Source organism: Emys orbicularis, chromosome 7 (genome assembly GCF_028017835.1).
Source record: "Emys orbicularis isolate rEmyOrb1 chromosome 7, rEmyOrb1.hap1, whole genome shotgun sequence".
Taxonomy (NCBI): domain Eukaryota; kingdom Metazoa; phylum Chordata; order Testudines; family Emydidae; genus Emys; species Emys orbicularis.
In genome coordinates this window covers 90,519,573-90,544,528 of record NC_088689.1, presented here as the reverse complement: position 1 = coordinate 90,544,528, position 24,956 = coordinate 90,519,573, and the positions used below count along the sequence as shown (strand labels likewise).

Here is a 24,956-nt window from a genome sequence, read left to right as displayed (position 1 = left end):
CCTCTAGAAAAGAAAGAGAACTTTCCATCAAAGTCATTATAATTGCAGAATAACCAAAATCATTTGGAGCTTTTAAGGTTGGATGCTTTGCTCTGAAGGTTTCTGCTTTGCAAGAAGCCCAGACTGGAATATTTACTGGCAGGGAATCGAGACAAAATCTGAGCTGTTTTTCTCCAGGCAGTTAGTGACCTGATTCCTTAATCCAGCTTCATTTTTTATTTTCAGAAACTAACAAAGTACCATGGCCACAAAATTTGTTTTATTTGCTCTTCAATAAATTGACTTCTCTTTGGTTTTGGATCCTTGCTTTGTCTTGATACAAATGTACAGGGAGACACTAAATTAAGTTCAGATACAATAACATTGTGTCGTTTCCAATTCAATCATTATTTATATAAAATTAGAATGAGGTGAATTCTGCTCTTCTATGCAACTGTCCCATATTTGTAACTAAATTCACAAACACTGGGACAAAATCAGTAACACTAAGTCTTAGGAGATGTATGGAAAATTAACAATTACCTATCACACAATACCCCAGAACATTGATGAGTATAACAGTGAGGTTAGTCTCATGTTCAAAAGTTCTGTATTTATGAATGTATTCAAACAAGCAGCTTTCTTGACTAAGACAAGAATTAAACAATTCAATCCATGGATTTCTCTGTGAGTAGTGGACAGTTTGGTTAAACTAAACTGTCTTCATCTGTTAGCTGATGCAAGTCTCTCCCCCAGTACAAAGAAATTTCATGTCACTTTGCAGATTAAATGAGCAGATGCAAGCTGAAGCATCTGATTTTATATATGCAGACCACTTTTCCTTGAGTTTAGGCCAGATTTGCTCACTTGGGTTCTAAAGATACTTTGCACCACAACCTGCCCTTTGGATCCATATTCCCCTGACTAGTGAAGGCAAGTGGGGAAGTACTGGATCCATTTCTGATTGAGACTGTCAAGGTTTCCCTTCGGAAGTAGGTTGCTCACTTCTGTTAAGGGAACTATGGTATGGTCACTGCTAAAAGAAAACCAAACCAAACAAAAAACAAACAAAAAAGCCCCACCCCAACCCAGTTATCATCCAGTTTCTAACCTTCCATTTAAGATTATGAAAGTTGTGGTGAGACAACTTCCCAAGCTGTCTGGTTTCTTCAGCTCTCTGGTAACATGCTGATATTGTTTATCAGGTGTTTTTGATACCACTGAGTTGCATGTGAACCCTTGTAGAAACAAAACAAAGGACTGCCCTTCAGTGGCTTTGTTTTCATCTCCTGGAGAGCTCCCAGAGGACAGTTTGGGGCAATTGCTCTTATACCTCTAGGGCTCTCAGAATAGCCATGCCTTAAAGTTATAGACTAAAAATGAGGTCAGTAATAAGGCACTGCAAATCAGAGCTCCCCCAGGACCAATTACCATTTCTAATTACCTTAGATGGGGCACATACAAATAGTATGCACAACATTCATAAGTGTTACATAATTTAACAGGTTTTTATTAACTTGAAGTACTACAATTCTGGATCTTTGTAAGCTATCTTTTCTTTTCCCCCAAAACATATTAACTTCTCTACATACTGCTCCATCTACTATCTGCCTCTATCTTGTCTTATGAAAACATTATATTATAAGCTTTTATCCTGATACTTTTCAGGTGGCCATTAATTAATGCTAAATCAGAGTGAAATTGTATATACAATGTCAGCATTGATAAGAAAAGGTCTCATCCAGATTAATCAATACTGAAAGAAGGAAGCACCTATTCATAAAGGGCCAGATTCTGCCAATCTTACCCATGTTGACTGGTACCTTTATACAACTGGACCTCAATCAGAGAGCAGAGATCTGCATGGTCCTTGGAAAGTAACATCTTAATTATGCCAAACAGGCCCCCTCAGCCTGTATGCAGGATTTGTATAACAAAAGAAGCTAGGTATGAGTTGGCTAATGTACTATATCCTGGCACTCTAGCTGAGACAATGACATTGATATGCCTATTACATGCTCCCCTAAATCTATTTTAACATCCTCAGTTTTTAAAAAAAATGTATTTAATGTCAGTACAATACAACTAGAAAAGAGAAATTGCTTATTTTGGTTTTGGACGACTTATGGAAATGTGAACTCTTTTTATTTTTCAAGGTGGTTCTAAATGTGTTAATACAGATGGAAATGAACCATCTGTTTTAGTCAGCACTTGTATGATAAGAACTGCTTCTCAAGTAGAGCAAATGACTGTGTTGGTGATTAAAAAGGATATCAGCAGTGAGACACAGCTTAATTATGTCATTGAAACTCTGAATGATTATTAAAAACACCATTTCAGGTGCCAGAAGGGTGAATTCAATATCAACCTACTTCCTGCTTCAGTCTTTCAACAGATTTAGACTGACAATGGCATTGAAATGAGTTTGTGGACTTCAATTATAATAGATGTTCTCTGTGATGACAAGACAGAAGAAATGTTTTTCATCTTCAGTGGATGATTCAGGAGAAGACAATGTCAGACTGCAGCCCAGATGAGCTTTGGTTTATCCTACTTTTTAGTCCTAGAGCTGAAGGGCTGTTATCATTGAAAACATTTAACTTGACGCTCCCAGAATAGTCTGCCTATGTATTTCATATGTAAAAAGAAGAGGAAAATCTAAGATGTTTACAGTACATTTGCTACACAAATTTGTTTAAAACATTGGTCCAGGCTAACATGGTTTGGCCATTGACCAGAGACTAAATTTTAAAACCCAAGTAAAGATTCTGGTTCCCCCTTCACAATAATTGGTCAAAATGTGTATAAACCAAGTTACATCTTAAGTACAACTGTTCTCAGCCCAGCATGTATGGGGCTAGAGGCGTCCTTTATTGCATCCCATCCATTTCTCTGTACTCTGAGTATGTACTTTGCACCCACAATAATTTACCGTGTTTAATGTACCATAACTATGGAAGGGTTATGGCTACAATTTTTATTTCCATCAAAATTCAATTGGTTCATGCATGGTGCTGATAATCCCTCTACACATATCAACATTGCTGGGATTAGAGAATGCTTAGCCCTTCCCAAGGCCACATCTACACTACCCGCCGGATTGGCGGGTAGTAATCAATCTATCGGAGATCAATTTATCACGTCTCGTCTAGATGCGATAAATCGATCCCCAAATCAACGCCCGTACTCCACCTCGGCAGGAGGAGTAAGCAGAGTTGACGGGGGAGCCACAGTGGTCGACTTGCTGCTGTGAGGACGGCCAGGTAAGCCGAACCAAGATACTTCGACTTCAGCTACGCGAATAGCGTAGCTGAAGTTGCGTATCTTACATCGATCCCCCCCAGTGTAGACCAGCCCCAAGAGATGCTCAGCCCCTGCAGTATGAGGAACCAAATCAGAGAGCGCCTAAGAGAGCCAACAGAATTCAGAACTCGTCTAGAATAGTGTCAGTATAAATTAGTCAGTCAATTAATGAAAGTTATGAAAGCTCACACAGCACTCATTAAAATATCACATTAATTCTTCACCATCTTTGTAATTACACAATAAAGATAACTTTAAAAGTGCTTAAACTTTGTGTAATTGTGTCATAAAACTATAAAGCCAAGCTTCTCTCTTTAAGTAGGCAGATGTTTGGGGGTTTTGGCAGCAGGAGTGGGGACATGGTATGTTCTTCCCCTAATTTGACTGCTATTTTTTTCCTCTGCTATCTTTTCAGGACAAGACATCTGCTAACATTTTCCATGTTTTCTTTCAGTTATCAACTGACAGTTATACACATCCAAATAGCTCTCATAAAATTCATGTATGGGTCGGAGTGTGTGTACTGCATATCAACCGCCATCAAGAATATTATAATAGTGGCTGTTTCAAATTATAAAAGCTCATGATGTTTCATGATAGAAGCTTGTGAAATTAACACATAAGTATTAGATCTACTACAGAAAAATGGTCACATTCTAGCTCATGGCAGCTTATCAATGGCTGTACTTACAATTTCATAAATCATATCTGCTATTAATAGAAAAAAGGATATTTTTCAAAAATTGAAAAATTAAATATAGAATAGAGCAAACAGATGGCTATGGATTAAACATGAAACTGCTATTCACCAAAATGATGGTTAGTATCACAAAGAAGACACTAAATAAGAATGTCTTCCAGTTTACACATTAGAACACAGCTCCAAGTGAAATATTTTATCCATACATCAATTTCACTTTTAATCTCTGCTTTGTGATATAGGATTTGCCATACTAAACCAGACCACTGATAAATCTAGTTTGGCATCTTACCTCTAGTAATGGCCAGTGCCAGATGCTTAGACCTAACAAGTCCTATACACTGTCTGAGAGCCTGTCAGAAGTGTATTTTGAGAGAGAGAGAGAGAGAGAGAGAGACAGACAGACAGACAGACAGACAGACAGAGTCCCCCCTGCTCTTCGTTCTTGTGTCTGGTGCCATAATGGCCTGCAGCAGCAATTGCAGGGAAACTCCCGCTCGGTCCTTGTAGTGCTGGTCTGAAGCATACTCACAGCATATGGTATCTTGGGAGCATTTAGGTGACGAACTCTAACAAATCTCTACTATGAATGTAGAAACAGAATTTTCAAAGGCTTATAACTTGACCAAATATCGGGATTTTTTCACAGAAACAGCAAAAAAAAATTACCTATTCCAGCCTCAGAAGTTAAATGACCAAATAAATTGCTCCGGAATACCACTCATGGGAAGGGGCCAGAAACCTCATCAAATATGGTCCCGGACATGTGTAGGTAGAATGGAGAAAAGGTATATAAAGAAGGTGGTTACCGGACCCTTTTTGGGAATTCCAGGCTTGACAGGATGGTGTAAGCTGAAGTGGCACATTCCACTTAAGATATATCCCACTGGCTCCCAGTATTTTCCATGGTCTCTGAAAGTCTGAGAGTATGACAACCCTAGAGACTTTTATGCTTTATGTTTCTATCTTTGGGGGAACTTTATTCATTTTGCACTAATTTGGGTTTTAATGTCCTTATCTATGTGACTCACCAACCTCATCTATTAAAATACATTTTTCGTAGCCACTGAAATTCATAGCCAGTTATTTGTGACAACTGGAAACTGCACCCCAAATTCATCCTGGTTACACAGTGAATAATTCTGCAATCAGTGGAAACGGCAAGTGGAAATTAGATGGCTTGATTATGTGATAAGAAATTTACCAGGATGCCGGGGTTGTCTGTTAAGTTCATGATGGGGCCCTGGTTTAGTGAGGAAAAGCACCTTGTAGAATCACCTACCTATTTAATGAATCCCAACATAAAGATACTATCCGCAAGTAACATCTAGAAGGGATCCTTTTTGTGAATAAAAAATTAAGAGTCTATTTTAAAATAAATTCTTAGGTTTCTAATAGATAAAACTCTCCAAGGTTTGTGCCTAAGTCAGCCTACAACAGATAAATAGTATTTCTAAAGTTACTGACTTTTCAAAACCTAACCACATCTGAGGTGGAAAAAAGAGCATTAAAAGTTTGATGTGCATAAACTACTAATTCAGAAAGAATAAAAAACAGACTCACCCGATAGCAGCATAGGGTCCTTGTCAACAGATTTGCGGACTTGATCTGACTCTCCAGTTAAAGAACTTTCGTCAATTTTAAGGTCATTTCCTTGAATGAAAATCCCATCAGAGGGCAGGAGATCACCTATTAGTTAAGACCAAGGTAAAAGAAAACCAGAGAGGCTTAATAAGGTGTGGGGGGGGGGAGTGAGTGAGAGGTCCTATAACGTGATTAATCTTATAAAACATTACTACAACTCAACAACAATTAAAATAACCATTTAACTAAACCAATAGCTCTCAAACTTTCCAGACTATTGTACCCCTTTCAAGAGTCTGATTTGTCTTGCATGCCCGCAAGTTTCACCTCACTTAAAAATGCAAAAGTATCACAGCACACTAGTACTGAAAAATTGCTGACTTTCTCATTGTTACCATATAATTAAAAAATAAATCAATTGGAATATAAATGATGTACTTACATTTCAGTGTGTAGTATACAGAGCAGTATAAAGAAGTCATGGTCTGTATGAAATTTTAGTTTGTACTGACTTTGCTAATACTTTTTATGTAGTCTGTTGTAAAACTAGGCAAATATCTAGATGAGTAGTTGTATCCCCGGAAGACCTCTGTGTATCCCTGTTTGAGAACCGCTGAACTAAACAACTTATGGAAGACTACACATTATAACAGTTCATGTCAGCCTCTATATTCCTGGTCCTCCCAAACTCTATAGATAGGGAGTGTGTGGAGGGGAGGGCCAAGATTTTAAGCCAATGCTATGTCAACAAGAAGAGAACTCCTAACATGGCACATGTTGCACCTTCAAATCCCACCGAAGACAAGTTTAACTTTTTTTTTTTAAACACTTTTTTAGAATGTGACGTTTCCCATCCCAGAGAGAAGTAGCAGGCAGCCTCCTCGGCTGCTAGAAGATCAAAGGGAGATGCTGAGCACTGACAGGGCTTATGGGATTTCTCACTATGTAGCACTGGTTGACAGGGCTGCCAAGTTTTGTGCCCTTCATGCGACACTCAAGCACCTGATAGACCTATCATGAATTCCCACAGCCTAACTAGATCCTCATTTTCTGTGTTGCAGACATGGTCCTGTAGCTGCTCTGCCTACATGCGGAGCCTCTTTTGCAGGCCACCAAGCAACCACTCACAGCCTCCCCCTCTCGCTACTCCCTCTGCAGCATCCAAGAGAGGAAGAAGCAGTTGGCAGGATCACTGTTAGAGCTCATGAGAAAAGTTCAGACAAAACATCGTTTCACTGAAATCTGTGGATTGGGTGAAATCAGAACGTTGCGCAGAGGGAGTCTGACCTCACCACAGTACACAGAACCCTCCGTGCCAAGCAGGTTTCCAGCCAGCTCTCCCCCAGGCTCCTTGGCGGAGCCCAGGCTTCCAGCGTCTACAGTTCCCGGGCAGCCCCCACGGCGGACTGCACCAGGGTTCCATTCTCCTTTGCAGAGAATCTCAAAATCGGGGGAGGGAGGAGGTTGTTTCTCATCAGAAAGAATCCAAATATAGAAATATTGAAATCCTCCATAGAACATAATTACCTTTTTCTGTGCAGCTCTAATCAGTAGCAGCATTAGCAACAGCAATTGTAGACATCAGAGGCAAACAGTAAAGGGCCTACTATTAGCCTCTGGCTCCCCCACCTTGCCCTGAGAAATCTCCCCCATACACCCTCCCCACCTGCAGCACACACCCTAGCACTCTCCAGGCATCCCCCAGCATCCACCTAACTATCCAGCACCCCTAGACACCCTCTCACAACTGAGAACCTACATGTTCTGCTGCTCCAAGTCCTGCTCCCACCACTGTGGTGTGTTGACCACAAGACGTTATGAAAATTAACTGCAAACATGCAAAGTAGCTCATCAAATAACTTGCCTGGGATGGGAGTCTGACAGCTCCCTGTGCATGAGTAGAACGGCAAGATAGCAGCAAGAAGGATCTGCTTTTGTGGTCGGAATAATTAAACTAAACATTCTGAATATCAGAAGCTTCATTTTCAGAAGTGCTGAGCACTTCCAGCTCCCATTTAAGTTAATAGAATTTGCAGGTGCTCAGCATTTCTGAAAGTCAAGCCAATTTTAGTTAGATGCCTAACTTTAAGGCATTGAAGTTTGAAGATTGTGTCCACACTTCTTTTCAGACCTGCTCTCATACTTCTGTTTTCTCACAGGTTTCACTCTAACGAGCTTTCATTAGCACCACTAGAATTAGGCCACAAAATGACAAGCCCACAGGTCAGGTCATGCTCTTTTTTTTACCTTAACAGCATTCACCTTTACCACTGGCAATTTCAATAGTGAATCATTTTTGTCTTTTATATCATTTCTAGAGCAGTCAGTCCCAAAATTAACTTTCGCCCCATTGTATTGTTGATTGAAACATCATTCTTTCCCAAAGTTACTGAAGACCAGATAAGTAGTTGTGAAAATATATCTGAGGAAACTTACCATATTTAACCTGTGCAATGTCACCAACTACTATCTCTGCCACTGGGATTTGAATAACTTGTGCACCTCGGACCACAGTAAATTTCTGTTCCTGCTCAATACGACTTTGAAGCCCACGAAATTGCTTCTCCTTGCTCCAGTCATTAAAGGCAGTGACGAGTACAACACAAACAACAGAGAGTAGAATAGCGGCACCTTCAATCCAGCCAGCTTCTGCCTCACCTTCATCTTCAGCTCCTCCTGATACAGTAGCACAACCTGGAAAAACAAAGGCAGAAATAGCCATAAAAAAGAGCTGTAGCCAAAGCAACGTTTAGACTGATTTTATCAGATTACAAAACAAAGAATTAAAACACAGCCAAAGAATCAGTGGAAATATACTCTCTTTAAAATACTAGCTGAAGTACTGAAAGTAGATGTGGTAGAACAGCCAAGCTTTGAGAATACAGAAGCAGAAATTCAGGGGGAAACAATGAGGGAAAATAGGAGGAATGTTGATCAGAATCTTTAGCTGTTTTAATATTTCTTCATGAACTTGTACATCTTGGGTAAACAAGAATTAAATAGATGGGAGAAAAGTAGCATCAAAACCAAAAACAATATGTGGATCAAATATTCCCATAGATAGAGAGGATTTATTCAGAGTGTCAACAAGGAATACAACTGTGAGTAATAAGATGAACTGGGAGCAATGAAATGAAATTAAGAAAAAATTAAGGTAAATATCAGAAAAACAGTGAAATCCATATATACTATATATACTTGATCATAACCCAGTTCTTTTACAAGCCAATGCCCCCAAGATGGATAAGTAAAAATAGAAAATTTTTATAACCCGTTCATAAAACGACCCTATAATTCAGGGGTCAGCAAACTTTGGCTCCCGGGCCATCAGAATAAGCTGCTGGTGGGCCGAGATGGTTTGTTTACCTTGAGCATCCGCAGGCACGGAGGTAAACCTAAATAAACAAAGTGTCCCGGTGCGCCAGCTGCTTACCCTGATGGGCCGGGACAGCAACAGGTGGGGACATTTTTGGGGGTGGAGAAGCTGGGGGTCAGGGGAGTAACCCCTGTGATCACCCCCCACATGACCCCACCCCTAGCCTGGGACCCCCGCACGCTCCCCATCCCATCCCTTCCCACCTTATCTGGGGAGGGCCAGGGGAGGATGTCTCTGGCCTGGCTGGAGCTGCTCCGGCAGGCTGGGCAGCGTGGCCGCAGCCTGCTCCAGCGGGCCAGACTGGGCGGCGCGGCCGCAGCATGTTCCAACGAGCTGGGCTGGGCAGCATGGCTGCAGCGTGCTCCGGTGAGCTGGGCGGCGCAGCCACAGCCAGCTCTGGGAAGGGGCCGAGAGGCAGGGCTGCAGCCTGCCAGCCCCGGAGCTGCAGCTGCTTTGGAGGCTGGGGGGAGAGCAGTGTGGCCAGAAGCGAAGAGACTCTGGCCCCACCTCTTCCCTTCTGGCTCTGCTGGCTGTGCTGCCTCTCCTTGCTCCCTCTGTTGGGGGGAGGGGCTGTGTCCCACCTCTCCCTCTCTATACCCATTCATAAGCCGACTCCCTTCTCTGATGCTTCCCTTTTTAACTAAAAAAAATTCGGCTTATGAACGAGTATATACGGTAATTCGACACTCTGCACTTACTTAACGTTTTTACCAAATCCCAGTTATGAAAACTGGAGACCGAGGAGATATTTACTATGATAAAATACTTAGTTTCACAAGGATTCGTTACAAATTAACTAATAGTAATTTGTTTAAAACATTAAAAGCATGGACACTACTGCATCAAACTTACATTTTGAACACATTTACATCCCTGCCACAAGCACTGAAATGTTGAAATAGTTACAAAAGACAAGGTTAGAAACAATATGTATGTTTGATTGAAAAATTAAAGAACTGAATATATAACTTGATAGCTTTTCGTTTATTCAGTTTTAGCAACTAAAGTAGCTAGATTGTATATCCTCCAAGATAACTGTATAAACAATATTTAATAGATCTTTGCACTCTTAGGTGAGCTAATTCACCTGAAGAGCGTACATTCAAAGTCTATGTACCCCAACTGGACTTTTTATTAGACAAATTTGTTCTGACTATGAATATTTTAATATAGTAATCAAAAATATAGTTAGGCTCCTTGAAAAAAATTAGATACAAGAAAACTAAATCATAACACTAAAATGATCTCTCCAGATTCACAGATATTATAAGTAACTTCCTTACAAGGAAACATTTTGTTGCTTTAATAGAATAGTGAATATATAATAAATATTTATAATAAATAATATTAACACTAGACACTCCTCATTGCACATCTTTCTTCTAAGGAAATCCCAAAGTACTTTATAATGTTTTGCTAATTAATCCTCCCAAAGTAACATACAACTGATTTGAATAATTTTCCCAGACTGTATTCAGAAAAGGGGGCTAATTTCTCTCGCATATCATTCTGCTTCATAAGGCGCCAAGTCAAATAGGAGGTGGCTTCCAAAATCAGGCAGCCACATGGCCTGCAGATTATTCTGACATCTAATACAATTGGAGGTCAAGGAGAGGGAGCCTTTTTTCATCTGCAGGAGTCTGACCTTGGAAAGGTGCATCCTCAAACCAGTGATAGAGGAGGGGACAGAAAGTCCTAGCTCCCCTCACCCAAACAATTAATTATACTAGCTGCCTTAAAATGAGGTAGGCCTGGAACCAGTTTGTCCCTATTCTGATGGCCATGCATCGGAATAACTATGGGCTGTACTACTCCCAACAGGGATAAATGGCCAGTGTTTTAATTTGATGGATTTATAAAATGTGCACCCATCACAATCTCTGGGTGAATTTACAATTTCAGTAATTTAAATTTAAAAATTAAATGGTGGATCAACAACTGGCAACCATTGCCATAGTGCCATTGACTTTTTGTCAATTTGAAATTGTGCCTACATATAAATGGTAACATTTGACAAAAATTAATGTGTGTGTGGGGAGGGAGACCCACCGGACCACCAAAAGACTCAACCTTATACTAGGGGAATACAGAAGATGTCTGAATAAATGGATGCCTTATCAATATGCCCTGAAGGTCAAATTCTGACCCTGTCTGACCAACCAGTAAAGAAAATCCCAAAACAAAGAGCCTTCCTGTGAGAATTCACAGAGTTCAAATTAGCAGACCACATTAGGTTCCCATTCTCAATGTTGAGCTATTACTTGAGAGGTCATTTTTGAAACAGCCAAGAAAACAACCATTTATGGCTTTACAGATCAAAATTAATTCCTCAACTTATATATAGAAACATATTGGTAGCTAATGTAGTCAAAAGAACGCAGGTGAAATTTGCTGCACATGCAAAATAATTTACTACATAAATGGACTACTGGACTCTGCTTTAGCACATGTTTGAGTGGTTTTAGATTATTTATGGTGCTACATTGTTTTAGTTGGCTCTTCCAACCTACCAGCTTCACCTCCACCTTGCGAGGACTGAGTTTTCCCCCATCTCAATGTCATCTCATCTTGGCCAAGTACAAGACAAGAATCATCCACCAACTAGATTTAGTGAGGACATGATGCCTAGTTGAGTGTCATGAACATACTGTTCATATTACACTACCTTACTATCTCCCACACTGGTCTCACATACCGACTGAAGAAGAGGCGTGTCAGAATAAATCACTGAAGAAACAGAACAAAGGAGACCTTGTGAGGGCACCTAACCAAAATTACCTCCTGGGATCTATCTGAGAGGGCTGAATGAAGCCATTCAACTATGATATATCTTTTCCTAATCTTTTCTAAGTCCACAATCTCATGGTCAACAGCATCAAACACTATGGAAAGAGAGAAAATTTATCAGAATCAACAAATTACCTATGCCCATCATTAGGAGACGAACACTGATCAATGAGATTAGAGCAGTGTTTCTGCACCATGCCCCAGCAAAAAAATGAAGGAATACGTGGGAGAATGAGTTGACTCCAAGATGACAACAGAGCTCTTTTACCCGATTTTAGTCTGAAACAGGTCATGATCTAAGACAATTGCCTTATTTAATACCCTCTAAACCATCAATCCCAACTCAAATTAGGATCCAAAGTACGCCCACGAACCTGTGCTACATCAGAAACCACAGAGAATCAAATGGTTGTGAAAGTGGCCATGGGCTCCCAAGTTAATTTACAAGAATCACACACAGAGATGATGTGCAGTGTGAAGGGGACTGCTCAGCTCTCAGGCAGTTCCACATACCTCCTTTGGAATTTTATTAATTATTATTATTGCCTCTCTGGCAGGCCAACTTTTCCTTGAATAGTTTGGGCTTCTGAGCAACAAGCACTGATAATTTGCCTCCAAGTATTTCCTGCTAGACTAACATTGCATAATACCTACAGTAAAGAGACAAGTCATCAGCTTTCGACCTGAACGTGTACATGAACATAGCTACAAAAGGAAAGTGCTTGAAGCTCAGGTTACAAATATGCTACCATCCTTCATCATATGTAGCATCTCTGGATTCTTCTCTTCCAAGAGCATAATACAATAAATGATTTTTAGATGAAAAAAATAGCCTCTCACTACAACAGAGGGCTTTGTTGCTACTATTATTCCAAATGACTAACAGATTTAATCATTGTTTCTGATATAAGATGATGAAGTAGAGTGACAGTTACTTGGTGTATTGTACCCTGCTATTAACTTACTATGCATTGACCGGCTTAAAGAACAAAATTATTGCAATTACTTCAGCCAAACATTTTATCAGTGAAAGTAGTAAAGAAAAACTTCAACTTCCTGGCAAACACACAAATATCCAAACATTCAGTTATTTAAGGACTGGAGTTTCTTTTTGTAGGTTAACACAGAAATCAGTCAATTCTCAAAATATGAACAATACCATACCTACTTTTAGATCATATTACAAAAAAAGAACAAAATGAGAAGGCTAGTTAAATGGAAATTAAAAGAAATGGTCATAAGAGTGAAATGGCTCCAAACTGCATCAAAACTTTTAAAAAACACCGTAATAGAGGCTCAAACTAAAAGTATACCCCAAATAAAAAAGAAACAATAAGAGTACCAAAATACACACCCATGGCTAAAACAATAAAGTAAAAGAGGTGGTTAGAGACAAAAATACATCCTTTATAAACTAGAAGTAAAATCCTGTTCAGAAAAATAGAAAGGAATATAAACTCTGGCAAGTCAAGTGTAAAAGTGCAGGCCGAAAAAAAAAAAAAAGGAAGAGAACTAGCAACAGACACAAAAATAAACAGCAAAAACATTTTAAGTATTCAGAAGCAGGATGCCTGCCAAACAATCACTGGGGCCCCTGGATGATCAAGGTGCTAAAGGAGCACTCAAGGAAGACAAGGCCATTGTGGATAAGCCAAATGAATCCTTTGCATCTGTCTTCACTGCAGAGACTGTGAAGGAGATTCCCACACCTGAGCCATTCTTTTTAGGTGACATATCTGAGGAACTGTCCCAGCCTGAGGCAACAACAGGGGAGCTTTTGGGGAAAAAATTGATACATTAAACAGTAATAAGTCACCAGGATCAGATGGTATTCACCCAAGAGTTCTGCAGGAACTCAAATATGAAATTGCAGAACTAATAACTGTGGTATGTAACCTATCATTTAAATCAGTTTCTGTACCAGATGACTGGAAAGTAGTTAATGTGACACTGATATTTTAAAAAGTCTCCAGAGGCGATCCTGGAAATTACAGGCCAGTAAACCTAACTTCAGTACCAAGCAAAGTGGTTGAAACTACATTAAAGAACAGAATTATCAGATACATAGATGAACATGATATTTGGGGAAGAGTCAACATGGCTTTTGTAAAGGGAAATCACCAATCTATTAGAATTCTTTGAAGGGGTAAACAAACATAGACTCATAGACTTTAAGGTCAGAAGGGACCATTATGATCATCTAGTCTGACCTCCTGCACAACGCAGGCCACAGAATCTCACCCACCCACTCCTGTAACAAACCCCTAACCTTTGTATTAGTTATTGAAGTCCTCAAATCGTGGTTTAAAGACCTCAAGGTGCAGAGAATCCTCCAGCAACTGATCCATGCCACACGCTGAAGAGGAAGGCAAAAAACCCCAGGGCCTCTGCCAATCTGCCCTGGAGGAAAATTCCTTCCCGACCCCAAATATGGCGATCAGCTAAACCCTGAGCATGTGGGCAAGACTCACCAGCCAGCACCCAGGAAATAATTCTCTGTAGTAACTCAGATCCCACCCCATCTAACATCCCATCACAGGCCATTGGGCATATTTTCCGCTAATAGTCAAAGATCAATTAATTGCCAAAATTAGGCTATCCCATCATACCATCCCCTCCATAAACTTATCAAGCTTAGTCTTGAAGCCAGATATGTCTTTTGACCCCACTACTCCCCTTGGAAGGCTGTTCCAGAACTTCACTCCTCTAATGGTTAGAAACCTTCATCTAATTTCAAGTCTAAACTTCCTAATGTCCAGTTTATATCCATTTGTTCTTGTGTCCACATTGGTACTGATCTTAATTCCTCTCCCTCCCTGATATTTATCCCTCTGATATATTTATAAAGAGCAATCATATCTTCCCTCAGCCTTCTTTTGGTTAGGCTAAACAAGCCAAGCTCTTTGAGTCTCCTTCCATAAGACAGGTTTTCCATTCCACGGATCATCCTAGTAGCCCTTCTCTGTACCTGTTCCAGTTTGAATTCATCCTTCTTAAACATGGGAGACCAGAACTGCACACAATATTCCAGATGAAGTCTCACCAGTGCCTTGTATAATGGTACTAACACCTCCTTATCTTTACTGGAAATACCTCGCCTGATGCATCCCAAGACCGCATTCGCTTTTTTAACGGCCATATCACATTGGCGGCTCATAGTCATCCTGTGATCAACCAATACTCCGAGGTCCTTCTCCTCCTCTGTTACTTCCAACTGATGCGTCCCCAATTTATAACAAAAATTCTTGTTATTAATCCCTAAATGCATGACCTTGCACTTTTCACTATTAAATTTCATCCTATTACTATTACTCCAGTTTACAAGGTCATCCAGATCTTCCTGTATGATATCCCAGTCCTTCTCCGTATTAGCAATATCTCCCAGCTGTGTGTCATCCGCAAACTTTATTAGCACATTCCCACTTTTTGTGCCACGGTCAGTAATAAAAAGACTAAACAAGATTGGTCCCAAAACCAATCCCTGAAGAACTCCACTAGTAACCTCCTTCCAGCCTGACAGTTCACCTTTCAGTATGACCCATTGTAGTCTCCCCTTTAACCAGTTCCTTAGCCACCTTTCAATTTTCATATTGATCCCCATCTTTTCCAATTTAGCTAATAATTCCCCATATGGAACCATATCAAATGCCTTACTGAAATTGAGGTAAATTAGATCCTCTGTGTTTCCTTTGTCTAAAAAATCTGATACCTTCTCAAAGAAGGAGATCAGGTTTGTTTGGCACGATCTACCTTTTGTAAAACCATGTTGTATTTTGTCCCATTACTATTTACCTCAATGTCCTTAGCTACTTTCTCCTTCAAAAATTTTCCCAAGACTTTGCATACTACAGATGTCAAACTAACAGGCCTATAGTTACCCGGATCACTTTTTTTTCCTTTCTTAAAAATAGGAACTATGTTAGCAATTCTCCAGTCATATGGTACAACCCCTGAGTTTACAGATTCATTAAAAATTCTTGCTAATGGGCTTGCAATTTCATGTGCCAGTTCCTTTAATATTCTTGGATGAAGATTATCTGGGCCCCCCGATTTAGTTCCATTAAGGTATTCGAGTTTGGCTTCTACCTCAGATGTGGTAGTATCTACCTCCATATCCTCATTCCCATTTGTCATCCTACCATTATCCCTAAGTTCCTCATTGGCCTCATTAAAGACTGAGGCAAAGTATTTGAGACTGAGGCAAAGTATTTGAGACTGAGGCAAAGTATTTGTGGACAAGGGTGATTCAGTGGTCATGGTACTTGGATTTTCAGAGCGCTTCTGATAAGGTCCATCACCAAGACTGGTAGCAAACTAAGCAATCATGGGATAAGAGGGAAGGTCCTCTCACGGATCAATAACTGGTAAAAATATAGGAAACAAAAGATAGGAATAAACAGTCAGTTTTCATAGTGGAGAGAGGTAAATAGCAGGTTCCCCAAGGATCTGTACTAGTACCAGTACTATTCAACATATTCATAAATGATCTGGAAAAAGGAGTAAACAGTGAGGTAGCAAAACTTGCAGATGATATAAAATTACTCAAGATAGTTAAATCCAAAGCTGACTGCAAAGAGTTACAAAGGGATCTCAATCTGTGGAAATCATTGCCAAGGGATGAATGTGAAGGGCAAAATTATAACTGGGTTAAAAAAAGAATTAGATTCATGGAAGATAGGTCCATCAATGGCTATTAGCCAAGATGATCATGAAAGCAACCCCATGTTCTGGGAGTCCCTAAACCTCTGACTGCCAGAAGCTGGGACTGGACAACTGGGGATGGATTGCTCAATAAAGTGCCCTGTTCTGTTCACTCCCTTTGAAGCATCTGGCATTGGCACTGTCAGAAGACAGGATACTGGGATAGATGGACCATTGGTCTTACTCAGTATAGCCATACTGATGTTCTAACAGTCAACTTTCATGTAAATGAAATACACCTAAAATGTTATCATTAAGACACAGAAGAGTTGAGGATTGGGTTCAGATGCCTTAGACTATGCACAAATAAAGAATACTATTCATCCTAATACTGCATATGAGAACTGTGCAAATGTTTGGAACAAAAATGGTGAAACCAGCCTGATTTTCTTGGAAGCTCAGAACTCAGAGTAGGTTCATAGAAAGCTCTCTCAATATCACAAGTTTTCTGAGTGAACCTGGGATGATTCATGGTTTAGCTCCAAACCAGGTGGAAACATGGACATTTCAACTGACCTTCACTTTAATTTTTAGTTCACTGAAATCAAACTAAGCAAAAACTCAACATGTGGCAAGCTATGTGGATCAAAGCTGAAGAAAAACATGTTCACACAAATCTGAAAGTGAAAGTGCTGAGCTCTGCACAGCTTTAACTCTTACATTGTAAACTTGTGAATAGTGTGATTAATTTCAACTGTGAACCTTTGCAGATAAGCAATTTAGGAAAAAGCATTCTACTAGGTTATAAATGGATGTTTCTAAGTGAAATCAATGGAAAGCAAAGATAAACTTGCATTCTGATGAACACTAAGGGTGGTGTTTCATTTAGGAAATCAGAGTTTGGGGAAGTTTGACTATAACACACTTTTCCTGCAAAAATTGCATGCCTTCATTCAAAAAAACAGGGATGTAGTTGACTGTACAGAGGAATTCTGTCAAGCCCTTCAAAGCTCACAATTTTACTCTGCTAAATCCTTCAACACAGTCATTGAGATCATGGAAGCAATATCCCAGTGAGCAATGAGCTTAACATGCAAAGTTGTTCCATTGAGCTGATGGCAATAAAACAAGCACAGAGCTGCTGAAGCATACAGTAAAGCTCAAAATAAGATAACTGCATCTTGATCTGAGGGGAGTGTTTTGCTTTTATTTCTTTGTTTTAAATACAGTAGTGTGTAAAGTAAGCCCAGGGCTTCACTGTTGGCATCAGCAGAGATTAAGATACAGGCAAAATGCATGGAACATGTCTTCAGCCTGAAAATTCTACTTTTAACTCCTGCACTGTTGTCAGAACGTGCATGTACCTTCAATAGGAAGTTTGCTCTTGTGGTTAAGGCACTGGACTGGAACTCAGGAGATACAGGCTCGGTTCTCAGCTCTGTCACAGACCTTGAGCAAGTCAATTTCTCCCTCTATACCTTGGTTCCCCATCTGTAAAGTCTTCATCTTGTCTGTTTAGATTATAAATTCTTTGGAGTGAGGTTATTACTGTTTGTACAGTGCCTATCGCAATGTGGCCACAATCTCAATTGGGCCTCAAGATGTTACTGTAGTATAAAAAAAATAGAGTAGCTGGCAGAAAACTCCTATGCTTTGATTACTGTAACGTTGGGGAAACATAGATCTATTCTCCAATGGTATTCGGGTAAAGCAGCTTTCATTTGTATCTACTGTTCTTTTATAGCACCCATAGGAATAGAGTTTTGTTTTTTTCCTCTTTGTTAACTACCCATTATTCCTACCTCAGCCCATGAAACATAAGTATGTGCAAGCTAATAACATTAGGAAAAGAGTCCTGATCTCATCCAGGTCTGATAAAATGCCAATGAATAGTTGTGATTCTCTCTCTCTTACGGTTAAAATATATATGGTTATTTTGCTTTAGTTTTCCATTATTCTCCACTGAATTTATTCTGTTACAAGGCATAAATATTGTTATCTAAATGAAGATATTTTAAATATAAAAATAATTGAAATCAAAATACTGTACTTGACCTACTGCATTTAAATCTATCCACATATATTTGGTCTAGCTGATCGAAATTGCCTGAGTTTTGAGTTTGATGTTATTTTGTCAAAAATTACAACTAAGATGAGCTAGGTGTTTTATGAAGCCCCTTAAAACACACACTAACATCTTTCCTTATTTTATTTCTTAGTTTAATATATATGGAAGACATTTTAAAGTATTTTCTTGGACTTGGAGATCAAGGATATCTATTGTACTTGATTAGGGAACAAACTAGGGGCTGATGAAACCAGCAAAATTTGGATTCAGACTAGTGTTGGCTACAAAGACTAGCTTCTATCCTTTTCTATACTCCAGTGATGGGGTCTCAAGAGCAGAAGCCTGTGTCTAGTAGACACTCTTCAGTCGGTCCTGATTGCCTCAGATTTCTGCCTGACCCATTTGCCCAATAGATGACAATAACATGAGCTGCTAGTAACAAACGGCATTGCTAGAGCTGTGACAAATTTCTGTTTTGAAACCCAAAACCACATGGAACTTTGATGGCTTGGTGTTTCACTATGTATCTAAAACCAGGTCGAACGTGAAATAACTTATTTCACCTCAAATTAGCTGCTACTCAATGGACTTTCATTAGTTTTCATGATCTTTGTACAAACCCATTTGAAGTGAAACTGGATAAAAGGGTTGGATAAATTCCTGTGATATGAATTAACTCAATCTCACATTACTCTAAGTATAGCAATAACTGACATTTTGGGCAATTTAAATAGAATTATGATTAGGTAAAAGTAGGCATTTCACAGTGCATGTATAGATGTTGGGATCTGCAGATAGGGGCATTGAAAATGTCACCTGCCCTGCAGGGGATTACCTATCCTGATGGGGGTATTAAGTGAAATTATACTGTGATCCTGTTTTTAAAAAGGCACATTAGGGGAAGTGGATATTCAAGTCTCCAAGCTTCTATGTTTGCAGAATTCTCATGCGCATATCTGGGGAAGAAAAATCAAATCTTCCCTTTTGTTTTTCCCTTTGCCATTACACTAAACATTTTCCAGCAAGTTTTACAATACCTGAAGATAGTCAGTTACCTGGGGATTGTAATCATCAGTGTAAGAGTTAATGAAAAATAGCATTTGGTTTCTCAGATTGTCATGGAGAAAGGTAGGAGAAAGTCAGCTATTAGATAACCTAAGGTAGGTAGTATCTTATTCTAGGGAGAGTTGCAGCACAAGATGGCATATTAAAGTATTTAATGTCACATAAATCTATCAGTCTAGCGGTTTCTTTTATCCTCCTCAAATAGCATTCTTTGAGATTACACTATGTCAGAATGAAGCAGATATTAACTTAAATTATACCAAATTGCATAATCAAAACAGAAAATTCTGCCAAAGATTATAGTGCCTCTTCTGCCAAGAGATGAAGGGATGACCGCATTTTAAGTGTGATGTGTTCAGAAAAGTAAGCAGAAGTCTGAACTAAATGGATTTGTAGTCCGTAAAAACGTCATTCACCTTTTATGTTTTTTTTTCCTGCAGAGTTTATGTTGGGGAGAAATAAACATCTTTGAGATAACGTACATGATTTTAGAATTCACTAAACCCTTTTCCCCTAGCATGCACAGTGACTATTTCTGCCAGCTACTCTCACAAGAGAACAGCGAAGAAAAACAAGGCACAGAAAAGAGGAAATAATATATGAACCTAGAATGTGAAACATCATTTAGGACCAATGCTGTGCATTGTGAATATTTACATACACAACAGTGACAACTGTTGTAAAGTATCATGAGATAGCTCTCAGGTTTGTCACAGGGTAGCACCACTTCATGGTGTTGCTACAGAATATATATTATAGCCTGGAATTTTATTATTACAAGGGTACAGATTGAAATGTATCACCACAATATTTATTTCTTACTGTAATTGTGGTCTATGTGATCTACAATAGGCTACACACACTCAAGTAAACAGATTATCATAATAAAGTGTAAACCATCAATTGAATTCACAATATTTAGCATATGTCCTATTCAATAGAAAAGTTAACTTCCAAAATGTAGTGTTTTTCTTTTGAAACATTTTTTTAAAAAGAAAAATATTATACTTAAGATTTGTAAATATGAATACATACTATAAAAAGAAAATACAGGTTATAAAAAGAAAACCGTTCCAGTGCCCACAATTCAAGAAGGACATTGATAAATTGGAGAAGGTTCAGAGACGAACCACGAGAAAGATTACAGGATTAAAAACTACAACTTATATGTATAAAACTACACCTTATATCTACGTAGTTTAAGAAAAAGATTAAGGCGTGACTTGATCAATGGTGGGGCACAAATATTTAATAATTGGCTCTTCAGTCTAGCAGAGAAAGGTATACCTCTATCCAATGGCTAGTAGTTGAAATTCAGATGGAAAATAAGGCATCCATTTCTAACTCTGAGAGGAACTGATCATTCGAACAATTTAGCCAGGGTCACAGTGGATTCACCATCACTGACAATTTTGAAATCAAGATCCAATGTGGGACCATTGTGATCATCTAGTCTGACCTCCTGCACATTACAGGCCACAGACTTTCACCCACCCACTCCTGTAATAGACCCCCAATCTCTGGCTGAGTTACTGACATCCTAAAATCATGATTTAGTGACTTCCAGTTACAGAGAAGTCACTATTTATACTAGTTTAAACCAGCAAGTGACCCGTGCTGCAGAGGGAGGTGAAACCCCCCAGAGTCTCTGCCATTCTGATCTGAGAGAAAATTTATTCCCAACCCAAAATATAGTGATCATTTGGATCCTCAGCATGTGGGCAAGACCCTCCAGACAGACACTTGGGAAAGAATCTCTGTCGTAACTCAGAGCCCTCCCCATCTTGTGTCCCGTCTCCAGCCATTGGGGATTTTTGCTACTGGCAGACTAGATGATCACAATGGTCCCTTCTGGCCTTGGAATCGCTAAATGTTTAGATCACCCCAAAAAAGACTCGCCCTTAACAACTAGAAACTGTACACTCAGGCTGTGACATAAGATTGGATGGAGAGACACAAGTCAATCATTTAGCTGTTCATCTCTCAGTTTTCAGCACAGAGATGGTAATTGAAGCCCCACAAATGGATGACGTCACCCAGAAATAGGGAGGAGAAAGAAAAGGAGTGGGCCTACCAGAGAGATCTGTGGGGGGGCCCCCATGAAAGGTAGGAGAGGGAGAGGGCCTGTCAAGAGACATACTAAAGAAGTGATCAGGGATGCAAAAGAACCATAAGACCGTGTCCAAGAAAGCCAGGGGAGGACTAGATGTCAAGCAAGATGATACTTCTGAAAAATAGCAGGGGTCAAAGGTAACAAGGATGGAGTAAAGGCCTGAGCTTGTCCAAAACGATCATTAAACATGATGAGTGCAGTTTCAGTAGAGGGAAGAAAATATAATTGAAAGAGAAGATTCAAAAGGGAAGTGACAGAGAGGGACTCATAGCAATGACTGTAAACAGTACATTCTAAGACTTCAGGAGGTGAAGAGAAGAAAGGAGAATGGTGATGGGTGCTAACCAAAAGGGCAAGTATAACTGAGCAATAGAAAAGTCCAGAACATGCTTGTACTGTGGTGGGGAAGGAGAAGAGGAGAGAGAGATGTAGATGAGGAAGGGCATCTGGTTACAGAAGAAGATGAAAGGGCTTGAGGAGGGAAGCAGGCAAGAAACCTCAGTGTCACTAACAGGAGAAAAAAAACTTGATTGCTCTTGTTGAGCTTCTCTTTGAACTTGGCAAGAACCTACAGGGAGAAATGGCAAAACTGTCACATAGAAGTATGTGAGTTGTTACAGCTTTAATTCTAGATATACTAGGAAATCACATCAGAGTTGCAGATAGCACATTAAATACAGATGTTTCTAGGGATATTAATTAAAGCACGAGAAATACAGAATATGACATATTTGCAACATGCTGCCTAAACAGAATGTTTGAAAAGTTTTCCATGAGATATCAGAGGGTTTTTTAAAAGCCGTTTTGATTAGGATAACAATTATAATTAGGACTCATCTAATTTCAAGCTGAGGCATGGTAATTTTCAAATCAGAGAAAGCTTTATATTAAAGAATTTGAGAACATCTGTATTCATAACTGATCCCCCATCTACAGCATATAAGCAACTGTGCCACCTACACCTGTCTATTTTTACATTTCAGAACACCTTGTTGAGTTTAAGTTCCCCAGGAAAATCTCTCAACACCCCCAGAAGTAATTTTTGGATCAATCAAGCAGTATGCGTCATCAGAGAGATAAGAGCTCCCATACTTTAAAACATGTATTAAATCATTCTCTCTAAAAAGTCATATTTCCAAAGCTGGGCCTCCAATATGAAACTTGAAAACTAAGACTCCACCCAAAATGAATGAAAGCACTTAAAACAAACTGAATATCCATAGATTACTTTTTATTCATCGATAGGACTCGCATCTGATATTAGCATTATGAGCAACATTACCTCCTTGTGTGACTTAAACATGTACATTTGAGTAGAAAAGAAAAGTACATTAACCAAGGACTTATGATAATGATAGGAAAAAACTTCTATTTATTAACAGGATCTCTTAAGTGGCAAGAAATATTGTAATATATTTAAAAAAAGAAATTTCAACTTATTGTGATGTCCTTTCCTATGAAGTGACTCATAAGGAATAGTACCACCTGTGCTATAGAGTAAGTCCTCCATGAAGTGGAGATGCCACACCTTCTGCAAAATGTAGATTCCGTCTTTGGTTTCCTAGGACACTTCCTGCTGAGGACAGAAACAAAGGAGCCAAGGATAGGGAGTTGCAGGCTGCAGCTACATAGAGCAGTAGAAAGTTTGTTACCTTACTTCTGGACATAGCTCTTGTTCACAGTAAAGGGTTTATCTTGACCAACCATCTGCTCACCAGTAAGATACTATAGGGTGCTGGGAGCGGGAGCATGCCGGAAGACCCAGTGGAAAGATTACATTGCAATGGCTGCTACAGTGCATGTGCAACTGCACATAACCCATCAGCCATGAGACTCAAGGGAAATACTGAATATGCCCGAAAAAGGTTCAAACAGCAAATTGAGCTGTATGAAAGTCACATGGGCAAATAAACTGGAAGATGAGCCAAAGATTTCTCTGCTCTTAACAGTGACAGGTACAGAAGCCCTAGATGTATATAATGTGTTCCGTGCAGATGGTATGGGGGAAAGAAAGGAAAGCTTTGCAGAAATAAAGAAAATGTTTGAGGATCATTGTGTCACTAGAAAAAATGTTACTGATGAGAGATATATGTTCAGGATAAGAAGGCAGAATGAAGGGGAAACAACAGAAGAATTTGTCACAGATTTAAAACTGAAAAGTCAGTTCTGCGAATATGGAATATTAAAGGACTCTCTCATTAAAAAACAGATTGTCCTGGGGTGTAACAATAAAAAAGTTTGTGAACAATTACTAAAGGAGGAGGATCTGATACTAGAGAGGACAATATGTATACGCCAAGCAGCAGAACATGCAGAAACACAAACAAAAAGCATGGAGAAAGAGACAGAGCCCATGACTGAGTTTCATAGCTAAAGCAGCAAGGGAAAAGTTCACAGAAATTAAATTGGCCAAGGACAGAAACACAGAAAGAAGGAAACCCTGCCAGCAGTGTGGCAACCAGCATGAGAACAGGAAACTCCCAGCATTCAGACAAATATGTAGAAATTGTAATAAGCAAACCATTATGGTAAAATGTGCAGAGAACGCCAAAAAGGGTACGTACTAAGTGCAGAAAGGGATTCCTCAAGTGAAGAGGAAGATCTGTTCAGAAGCACAGTGAAGACTGGCTAATTACCATGTGCACAAATGGCACATATGTGCCATACAAGATGGACACTGGGCACAAGAAAATGTAATAACAGAAATTGAAAGAGAGAGATGTAAGGAGCACATAAAAGTTGAAGACTCACAAGTATCTGAAAAATTATAATGGAGGAACAGTCCCAGTTTTGGGAGAGTGCACACTGAAAATGATAAAACAAGAGTTGGTGGTGGTACACAGAGGCAAGCAACCAGTCTTGGACCTACACATGTTTGAGGGGCCTGGTCTCATTAGAGGGCATATAACAAAGAGAGAGTTGGAAAGAACACAGAACAAGTATTAATAGCATCCTATGAAGATGTATTAATAGGAAATGGGTGCCTCCCAGTAATATAAAAGGCAAGGTAATTAGAAGACACTGAAACTGTGGTACATGCTACATGAAAAGTTCCACAAGCCTTAAGAAAGAGCCTAGAAGAATAGTTGCAAAACATTACACCGAATGGTATCATCCAGAAAACAGAAAAACAAACAGATTGGGTTCGCTACTTCGTAACTGTAGAAGGGGGTGGGGGGAAGAAAAGGGATTATGGCTGTGTATGGACCCTAATGAGCTGAACGAAAACATAAAAAGAGGACCCTTCCACTTGCCCACAAGAAATAAACTATTGTCCAAGATGGCAGAAGCCAAATTCTTCAGCAAAATTGATGCACTAGCTGGATTTTGGCAGATCCCC

At 39.4% G+C, this 24,956-nt stretch overlaps 1 protein-coding gene across 7 annotated transcripts in view; it reads right to left on the bottom strand.

Moving 5' to 3' along the window:
* Nucleotides 1-24,956, bottom strand: part of ATP2B2 (ATPase plasma membrane Ca2+ transporting 2) — a 327,087-nt gene that overhangs the window by 167,814 nt on the left and 134,317 nt on the right. For all 7 annotated transcript variants that reach the window (XM_065408374.1, XM_065408373.1, XM_065408376.1 and 4 more), the window contains exons 3-4: nucleotides 8,003-8,260; nucleotides 5,546-5,671 (exon numbers count right to left, since the gene is read on the bottom strand). In XM_065408374.1, the coding sequence (XP_065264446.1) occupies nucleotides 5,546-5,671; nucleotides 8,003-8,260 (384 nt within the window). The remainder of the gene's footprint in view (nucleotides 1-5,545; nucleotides 5,672-8,002; nucleotides 8,261-24,956) is intronic.